At 37.2% G+C, this 10,935-nt stretch overlaps 1 protein-coding gene across 1 annotated transcript; it reads right to left on the reverse strand.

The window, feature by feature from the left end:
* Positions 1–467: 467 nt before the first annotated feature.
* LOC122019580 (glucose-6-phosphate isomerase 1, chloroplastic-like) lies at positions 468–9,757 on the reverse strand. Its single transcript, XM_042577038.1, has 14 exons — positions 9,178–9,757; positions 8,389–8,508; positions 6,608–6,706; positions 6,421–6,504; positions 5,820–5,963; positions 5,684–5,749; positions 5,499–5,567; positions 5,307–5,414; positions 4,273–4,325; positions 4,049–4,187; positions 3,000–3,156; positions 2,777–2,855; positions 1,651–1,717; positions 468–862 (listed from the first exon to the last, which is right to left on the reverse strand). Exons 1-14 carry the CDS (start codon positions 9,691–9,693, stop codon positions 728–730), a joined length of 1,836 nt encoding a protein of 611 aa, XP_042432972.1. The 5' UTR covers positions 9,694–9,757; the 3' UTR covers positions 468–727.
* Positions 9,758–10,935: the final 1,178 nt, after the last annotated feature.

Consider the following 10,935-nt stretch of genomic DNA (forward strand, 5'->3'; position numbering starts at 1 on the left):
TTAAGTTCTCTGTTCCCAAAATTACTTGCCCCCATGTTTCATTCGTCGCACTAGTCCATTGTCGACAGCCTCTGATTGTCGTCTCGATCAACACTACAACCCTTGAAGAAGGTGAGCCCAAAAAAGTTACCATCAATATGATCGATATCGAAATCTGACCAAATCTAAGCATACTTTTCTCAACCGTTGATTTGAACCCCTGCTAAGATCCGACCGAATTCCAATATGGATGGTGACCCCTCAAGGGGAATTCACCTTCCCCAAGAATTATATTGCAGACTGAGACGACAAGTGGGACACGGAGATAGAATTTTAGAGCCCTAATTTGATCTTAGTAATAAGGGAGTAATTTCCAATACACTTTAAAAAATAGAAGATATTTATTTTTAAAAAAAAATAACAATTTGAAAATTTTAAACATTTAAATAAATTTAAATCATCAACAAAGTTTAAGGACATGATGAGAATTTGGAACCAAGCGGAATGAATTAATATCTGGCAAATACAAACACAGTACAGTAATCTCAAAATGGTTTTCTTATTCAAAGCCCCTCTACATGTCAAGATGAAAACAAAATATGAAAATAAATGCGTGAAACCAACGGGTTTCAGATATTATTTCTGCCACAAATTCACTTGTAAACTATCCACAAGGGGGGATTATAATGCGACTTCCAACCTCCGAGTTCATTTACCTTGTAGTTGCAATGTAACAAAACCAACAAGATCAAGCAAGCAACTCATCTATATTACACTCGCCGAGGTAAACCTTGATGCTTCGTGGTGAACCGCAACTGCCTTCGGCGATCAATGCTCTATCATTTGCAGCCATATGTGCTATTATCTTGTAGATCATTTCTATCTGCTCCAGAAGTAAGAAATAAGGGGGAAAAAATAATTACTAGATTGTTGACAGTGATTCTAGTTCTTCCAAGGTAGTTGAATTAGTAGTAGTTGCATTGGCTACGTTGCAATAGCTTACCCAACAAAAATAGTCAGTCAAAGGTCAGCATCTAGTCAGTCAATCACTCACCTAATGCTTCTTATTAGGGGTTTGCCTAGACAAAGCTCAATTTAAGTAGTTCCCTAATAAGACCACTCCATAGTAGCGTCTGGCCTAGCATTAGAGCTTAGACGTTCGTCTGACTACCTTAATTAACAACAATATGTCAACGTCTTTATATACACACAACTATTGTAGCAGTTGATGCTTAAAAGAAGTGCTATTATCAGGGACCCAATATGCAAAAATTTCTATGAAGGATTTAAATCCAATAGAATTGACACACGACACAAAAATATAGACTTCCATACTCTTATCAATAATAAAATGAAATACTGTCTCAAGTAGGCAAAACTTAAATCTTTAAACAATTTCTGATTCCAAATGATTGTATATTAATAAAGAGAGACATTATACTATATTCATAAATATTAGTCAGGAGGATTGCATGAAAAGAGCAGCCTTAGCCCAGGCTATTAGGACATGCAATGCATAGATATCTCCTCTCATGATGCTTTTTTCTAGAACCTCTGAACAAGGCTGAGCATGTACTGATTATGAATAGGTAATTTCACAAATCCTTTTTTTTCTCAACTTCTGAAATGAGACTAAGTGTATTTATTGAGTTAATTGTGAAAAAAAATTACCTGCTCTGGGACATGACATCGTTCGGCAATTTCCTCAAGTGAAAGTGGCTCAACAGGCAGTTTGCAGCTGAAAGAGAAGACAAAGCATTTACAAATTGAACACAGTAAAGCCAAAAACAGAGGAATACGATTAGCGTGTGGAGGGTCAATTTCTTTATAGTTGAAGAATTTGGAATAAGTAATTGGCCGATCAACTTTAATTTGATATAAAAGCAGAAAGTCCTGCATCCAAATCTTGGCAGTGACAGTGGCATTATCTCATTAGTTAAATCCATTATGCTCACAGCTCACCCATCCAATAAGGGGGAAGATTAAGAATACAATCATATAAACTGGTCCCTTTCCTTGAAAAGAATAGTTTTCAAGGCAAATGGTCAGCCAAAAAATTATTAACAAGTACATAAGTGGAATACAATAAAATGATTTTTAAAAGCTCAAAGGGGAGGAAATGATCCAGGATAACTGATGAAAACTATTGCTGCTTTGTTTACCCGTTTGTAGACTTGTATATACCAGTATGTAGAGTTCTTTTGAGAGACGTGCTTACCAATCCAAATGGTACAGCAAAATTCACCTAGTTTGCTCAGTACTTCCTAGTATGGTATTGTTAAATGGTATTTGGTCCAAATGTAAACATGTCAACGTTTCAGCTTTCGACCAATTGAAAGTTATTTACAAGTTTTCCTTTTTAGTGTTAAATGCATATAACCTCTCTTTTCTAACATCTTGAGCTTTGGGGATAAGCTGTCAACAACTTAAATTTAATATGCTATCAGAACATGAAATCTTGTGTTTGAATCTTGCTTGTGCCAATAATATATAACCAAATTAAGATCGATGTTCTATATGATACAAACCCTAGCCCCAAAATAGTTGGGATTAACTTAGCTTGGCGGCGTTATTATAAATCCAACCATGTCTTTTATCCAGGCTTTGATCAGCAAAGAACTTTTTTCCAACAATAGAACACTAAGCTATAGACTTGACATCCTTGCTTCAAGGTCCGAGAGACCATAATGTTAAAACTTCCAATGTTTTATCTGATCTTGAGTCTTGACATAATTACTAGAGATTCCAGCAAATTCCAAGGAGAAACTAAGAAGAAAAAGATAATAACATAATATACCTAGCCTCGCTTAAAACGGTCAAGATCCTCTTCTGCAGAGCTAATACTTCACCAGCAGCTTTCTTCCCAGCTTCCACACCTGAACCACAGATAAATGTAGCGAATATTAACATTTCTTAATGAATTAAGTCAATGACTTTATCAAACATGAAGAGAAACAATTAGCATTTTTAATGAAATAAGACAATGCCTTTATCAAACATGAAGAGAAATGTAATGATACCAGGTTGATGATACGCATTGATATTGACCAACTGTGCATAAATTCCAACAGCACGTTCATAGAGAGCAATTAATGCTCCTACACTTCTAGGAGTCACTTCTTGTACTGTCACTGTGATTGATTCACGATCATTTGCATATAGCGCTGATCGTGTACCCTGTCCAAACATAAACCATCCTTTAGCAAATAAGAAAGATTGATAGACACCAAGCATATACAACTTATTCAAGACATTAATAAAAAATACACTTTCAGACAAGAAGGGAATAAAATAAAACAAACTATGATAATTCACTGATATTCAATTATCTACCCAGAGATGAGATGAATCTATCTCCAGTAATTCGACGTGGATATTCTGTTAAGAGCAACGCAATTTGCATGCCTACTACTTCATGAAGACATTGCCCTTGGATTAGCCAAAAGCTATACCGGATGCAAGTTATACTGGAATGCATAACGCAACAAGTATTGGAATTATGAAGAATTTGCATGTGTGATTGCTTGATATGTGTGCCAAGGGGGTCACCCATGGAAAGATGACAATCTTCTCCAAGAAAAAAAAAAGGAGAAAAGGTTCTTAAGAGCACCAGCTTGAAAATTTTCTGGATACTATATTAGATCAAAGCAAGATGACTCATCCATTATTACTGAACGAAGCCAACAAAATAATGCCTAGCATCAGCTCATATCTATGATGCTGGAAGTTGCATGACTTAAATGTTTTATATAGCCAACGTTTTATGGTTCTTTGCTCTTCTAATATATTCCACACCCTAACCAGATGGTGAAATATGTATCTCTCTCAGTAAAGAAATGGCAAACTTAAAATCTCAAGGCAAATTCCAAGGTCAAGGCATATGCCAACTATAGACAACAAAAAAATACTGACTAAGCTTTTGCATTGCACTACAATGCAGGCGTCGAACTAGCCAAAAAGAAATGGTATCAACTTGGCTAATTTAACTAGTAAACAAATGCATGAAAAAGAAAGCTACTCAATTCAGAGATATCTCATTGTATGACATTACAGCAAATTTAATATCCACCTGCAACATTCCAAATAAATAATCGCCGCATGTAACCCCTGGTTCCAGCTCCCAGTCATGACCAGGTGGCCTGTCACGTAATACCTCAATGAAAGTAACAAAAAAATTGTGTACCCCTTCTCTCAACTGCTGTATGTACCTGCTCAAAGTAAGATGACGTTGAATAAGAGACCATATTACTTGCTATCTAGAAGAATAACAAATGACCAGGAGTAAAAACTCACGCATGCTGGTCCGTGCTTCCTTTATTTCCATACACTGAAAGTCCTTGATTAACCTAAATGAAATTCATTGGACGCATTTTTTAAAAAAAATGAAAAACATATGTTCCAACTATTTAAGAATATTCATTACAAGCAGACAAGGCAAACTCAATTTTTTAGTATGACAGGAAAGCAACATTAGTAATCGCTATGGATTGGCTTATCTACTATGCATAGGAAAAGTAATCCAAGAACATATAAAGCACAAGTGTGGAAAAAGAAGATCCGAAGAAAAGAGAAGTGATAATGTACTAGGTACAGAAAACAAGTCCTAACAGTTCATGTTCAAGATAAGCTAACTGTGAAGCAGAACTGTCCTGCTGGAATAATTAAATGTATCATCATAACCATACAGAATAAGTGCCTGCAATCATAATTTATGGACCACAAACATGCCCAAAAGTTTGCCAAGAAACCATAGTAGTTTGACTGAACGAGTATGCATTCCTATGAAACTCAAAAGAAACTCAAAATGTGACTTCATAAATGTGGACACACCAAGTAGAACTAACAGGTCTACGATGCAAATAAATGTCACATTTTTCTGGAATATATAGTAATAGCATGCATGACTCTTATGGTAAAATCATCACAAGAATTCCTACACACCTTGATTACTAATGACCTGTGTCAGAAACTCTTTATCTCCCAACTATTGGCCTACCGTTTTGTTTCATTCAAGTAAGCAACTTTGTTGCTTGTTTGGTGGAGGTGCGAGATGCATAACTTATAAAAATCAGCTAACTTGGCATATAAAATGTATGCAAAATCATATGCTTACAGTTTATGATATCCATATGCAGTAGAAGGTGATTTTAATTTGCTTTAAACAGAGCAAATATGACTGTCAAGTAATGAAATGAAGTCACAGAAAAGCTTATATAATGTCATGCTGTGGACTTGGTGAAATTGTATGTGACATTTAATTAGATTTTCAGAAGTATCCAGATCATGGTCTTGACATAAAGAAACCATCCAAAGCTAATGCTACAAACCCGATTTCCATTGAGATCAAATTCCTTTCCAAGGGATTCCATGACTAACTGCTGCAGATACCTACTAAAGAGCAATAAGCTATCCTTGTAAGGAAGTACAACCATGTCCTGTAGGTAGGAGATGGTAATAGTACATTAAGTAAGATCAGCAATTGCAGTGTATGGTACATAATTGTAGATCAATTTGCAAACCTTAGATCCAACACCATCAGAAGCCCAATACCAACATAAAGCAAGTAATGCTGCTGGATTATTCTTGACCTGGATAAAACAGTGTGAAATAAAACTACCTGATAATACAACTACTATGATTCTTGATACCAATTCTGAAATTAGCATATGTTCCATGATTCTAATCAGAGTAAGATGTAATATACCACTGACAAGCGAGTTGCTTCATCCATCAATGATGCACCAGCAAGCATTTCTTTAATGTCAATCCCCTAGATTGCAGACATAGTGAGTTTAACCTTTCACAGCTAGCACAAAAGGAATCAAATAATAGATAAATACTTGGAGTGCAGCAGGGAGTAAACCAACAGCAGACAGTTCTGAGGTTCTACCGCCAACCCAGTCGAACATAGGAAATCTTGCTAACCACCCTTCGATCTTAGCTGTATTATCCAATAAGGAGTTTTCCTGAGTAATTGCAACGCCCTGCAAATGCATACTAATTTGGAACATCACCAGTTTTTGGAAAGAATTACCCACAACTTATCAAAAAGCATCCTGAAGAGTCACAGACAATTAGGACACTGCTAAGAACATATAGACCATACACAATAAAAGTATATTAAGCATAGTTAACCTGCATCATTCAAAATTTATAAAGCGACAAGATCTCATCTATGTGAGGGCAATCAGAGTTAAATTATTTCCTCCATGAAACCACTCAATCATAAGATAATTACTGTTTTGCAAATTTTAGCCTAGTTAATTGTCTCTGAAAAAGAGATACAATACTCCTTTCCCACCAAACATTTACTCAAAAATATTACTGATAGATAATGTTTAGATACTACTAACCATAATATATTGACAACAAACATCTGAATACTCTTGTGCAGGTAAGGAAATTAACTATCAACATGAGGATAAGAACTTTAAATAATACCTGTTTTGAAAAATCTAGCCCAGCTTCTCGAAAGGCCTTCTGCACTTCCAACAAACCATTTCGGGTCTCAGGGGTGCCTCCACTCTGAGCATGGACATATTTTGTATGAGTTTATTTTGTGAAACACAGACTAGAAAAGGATGAAAAACAAAAACCATCAACAGTATACTCATATTACTAAACTGACCTTTGAGATTACAATTACAAGGGTTGATGCAAGCTCGGGCCCAAGCTGTGCAATTTGATGATCAATGCCAGCTGGATCTGTATTATCAATAAACCTTATCTGGCACACAACAAAAAAACAGAAATTGAAATACTGAAAATGAGAAAAAAGAATCACATAAAAAGCAGGAAATTTAAGAAATTCATTAGGAAGCATAAACCAAACTTTAACAAAGTTCATCTAGCATAAACTATTTGTGTGCTATTATTGAAAAGGTCAGTTATGATGCCCATGGTAAAAATAATTACCGGTAAGGAAACAGTACAATAAAACGCAATCATTGACAGGCAAATAAGATACATACAGGTAGCTGAAGAGCACTAGAGTCAGTATAAGATATCTAAAGTTTAGTATCATCAAGTTATTTAAATCATATACTCAAACCATGGATTTAAATCTTGTTGCTTGCCAAGCAAAACTTGTCATTTTGCCACTGATCGACATACAAACCACATTGATACACCTGATATAAGCTAGACTTGTAAGCATCTTCCTCAAAGCCATGAGCCATCTGCCACTGGAGTGCAATGGGAAGTGTGATGCAGAATCGAGAAAGAGGGCAAGTGTCTTCTTAAGTTCCACAATCTGCCACCAAAATCAAGATCTTTCACTACAAGACAAACAGCAGTGATGATTCTGCGAGGTGTATTGAGGGTTGTGCAAGGTAGGGTTCCACCTTGAGGTTGTCTACAAGCTGGAGTTCTCCTCGTTCCTTCTTCACTCTTCAATTTCTCTTGGTTGATGTTTGCTGGCACCACCATGGTACACTAAGGGAACCACCAATCATCTCATTTTGACCATGTATCAGAACCATAACTCAGACTGAGATGTTTAAACCTCGAGTCAAACCACATGAAGTACTAACTATATGCAATGATCTATCATTTTAAGTACAAAAATAGAGCAGGCATAGAAGTTACCAACTCAAGTCTAACATGTTGGAACAAATGTGTAGTTCAATGCATGCATCAACATAAACAAAGATGAGTGACAAATCCATACCCAGTGGACCCAATGATAGGTTAAAGCATTTTGCAAAACAAAGTAGAGCCAAGATAGAAGGGTATTTTTGCTTAGATTTGCCAATGTAGTTCCCAATGATAAATTTCTTGCTCAAAGGATCACAAAATCTACCTTTTTTTGTTTATTTTCCTATTAGTAATCCAAACTTTAGTTCATCAGAAGATATGGCATCCTTCCAATTAGCATTCTCAATGCAACTATAACCATATATTAATATATGTTAAAACTTGAACCACCTTGGTTGCAGTGCATAACTGATTATAAAATTTCCATGCTGTCTTATTATATGGAGCTCAAGTAAAAATACCAGATCTTGCTAAAAGCATAAGGATACTGGTTACAGAACAGTACCACCCATTTTCCATGTCATAAATTATTTAAAAAGTATTGGTAAAAGAATGCTACAGATTATTTCAATTGTTGACAGGATAATGAAGATCAGGTCTGCACAGCCAATACAGGTTGTGCAACTGAAACCATGCTTAAGAGCAAACCAAAAGGAGAACTCAATGAAATGAAGGTAAATTATAAAATATATGATTGGAGAATAAAGGAATGTAAACCTATCAAATAAGCTGTTGCAGGATACTTGTTGAAGAGCACAATGCATGATTTTGACTTTGTATATACAACATTATTGAAAAATATGAACAGGCCTATCTTCTGGGGACTGTATAAATTAGATGATTAAGAAACATAGGGACTGATAGGATGCCTACCTTCAGAGGAGGATTGTCAGGAGCCAATGCCTCCGCAACAAATTGAGGGCCTAAAGCTGAACCGCCAATTCCTACAGACAGCACTTGGGTAAAGCGTCCAGCTGGAGATGGAGGTTTAATCTGTTTTCAATAATATCAATTAAAAGTCAAAAACGAAATCTCTGTAGGATTCAAAAGTGTTAAATACACCAGAACTAAGGATATATTGAGCAGTAGGAACACAACTTTAGAAATTTAACCATAAAAAGACAGTTGTTATGAAATGATTGTTAGTCCTTTCCTTGAAGGATTTGCACCCTTAAGTATTTGTGGGGCACTATCAAAGGGGAATATTGAGGCAGTGGGCCTTCCACCGTTGCAAATTTGACTGTTATAAAATTTTCTAATTTTGTTTTGATAAATGTCTCAATCAAAATTCAAAGTGACCTAGAATTATTGTCAGAAATTATTACATTGTGACAGATTTTCGTTAAATGTACTGAAATTACTCTGTGATTGGAATATTACAACGAAACTTAGTATTTAATTTGTGGAGCTGAGTGGATGCAAAATTTGGTACCTAAGAAAATAAACACTGTTTTCCTTTTTACATTTTAGAAGGTAAGTTGGAGCAATAAAATATCAAACAGACAACTGTGATCCAATTCCAAAGGCTGAATCCTGATATCTATCAATGCTTACAATACTAATAATCCGCCAGCTATAGAATAAGAAGTCGAGAAGACACGCTTGTAAACTTACAAGTTCAGTTAAGCTACGCATTTAAGTAAACAAGAACGGAAGCATTACCTTTGCACTAATAACGTCATTGGCAAACTTGCAGATGGAATCGAGCGTGTTCTCTATCTGAAGCCTCAAGAATGAAGTGGGTGCGAGCTTCGAGTTCCGCAGCCAGTAATGGCCGACCATGCGACCCTCATCGGGGTTGGCGATGGCCCCCTTCTCGAGATCCTGCATTGCTACGAACGCCTTTTGAAGCCGAGGCTCCATCAGGTCAAAGAACTCGTCGGTGAACCCAATCCGGCTAACGTCGAGAAAGAGACCGAGCTCCTTGTGCTGGTAGAGCCAGTCGACATAACGGTGCCATAGATTAATTGGGTTCTTCTCGATGGATCTCTTCTCGACCTTCTCCACGGGAAGAGAGGCGTCAGCCGATGGGGCTGATGATGCAGAGGAGGAACGGTGGAGGTCTGCGACGGATCGAAGCGGCCGGATGTGGCGGAGATGGACGGAGTACGGGACGGGGAGTGACCTACGGAGACGGACGGCGGAGGAGGGGGAGCAGACGCCGGAGATGGAAGCCATGCGATGGGAGGAGAAAGTTGGGATTCTTTCGAGGAAGGGGGTTAAAATGGTGCGCTCCGGTGGGCGTCGGCACGTGCGAAGCTCGTGTTAATTCTGTCTGCGTTTCATGCGAGTGGCGACCCCGAGATAATTGAGACGACACGGCGTCTGTAAACTGAAGGCCGCGATGTGGACGGAGGAGATCACCGGATCATTCAAATGGACGGTTTCCAGAAGCCTGGTATCGGTGCTGGATGGAGACTTGAAAAAGAGAAAAGAAGTCCACGAATACAATTATGACGTGGATTTTTCTGATTGGTGCTCCTAAATTCCCGTTTTTACCAGTTGGCTTCCTAATTTTTTTGGCTATTTTTTGTTTGCCTTGAAAACTTGTGTAACAAAGGTGACTAGGTGCATCATGTGCCCCCTCACAGGTCGTGTATAGATTATATCTACAGATTATATAAAAAGAAAAAAATTATAGGATCCACTTATAATTAACTATTAAGTGGTTAGAGAATATGATCATACGCCAAGACTCTTGAAGACAACTCGATGAGTTGACAAGTACATTGACTATACTCTCAAATCTTAAAGATGAACAAAAATAAGCTCGGACGGTTAGAAGGGTGCTAGGGATTCCCTTGACATTCTCCCACCGACGCAAGTTAGAATCAGTGGTAGGAAAAGAAATTAAAGTCCAAGAAAATTTTGAGATGTTATCTTAACTTATCTCCTTTACACTGACATATTCTTTTATACCTTTTTTTAATGATATTTCATCTTCCCTTATTTAATGACACTATATTAATTATAATCAGAAACTATCTTTGTTTTGACTTCTTTAAGTTCAATGAGACAATATTAAATATAGACAGAATATTCTTCTTTGTAATTACTTCTATTGTCTTCTCCTATTTCCTTGCTTCAATATTTTGAACATTAACAACAACGATTATCATTAATGACTAATGGTCATTAATGCCTAGTCCTAATGGGACCCTCTACATATAAAATAGAATTGCTCGAGAGGCTTTGTCCAGGTCGATAGGGTTGCTCTCACACCGACCAAGGAGTTTGGTCGGCATAATGTCCACTCGAACAGGGAGTCATACCCAGGGAAAGTGGAGGACTGGGCCCTATATATTTGATCGGCTCTGAGGCTGGTTGGCTCAGACCTGGAGTCTGGTTGGCCAAAGAGCATTGGACATCTTGTGGACTTGACCTCTTTAAGACTAGGTATCCGCTCGACTAGTGAGTCCG

The sequence above is a fragment of the Zingiber officinale genome, chromosome 1A, assembly GCF_018446385.1.
Source record: "Zingiber officinale cultivar Zhangliang chromosome 1A, Zo_v1.1, whole genome shotgun sequence".
Taxonomy (NCBI): Eukaryota; Viridiplantae; Streptophyta; class Magnoliopsida; order Zingiberales; family Zingiberaceae; genus Zingiber; species Zingiber officinale.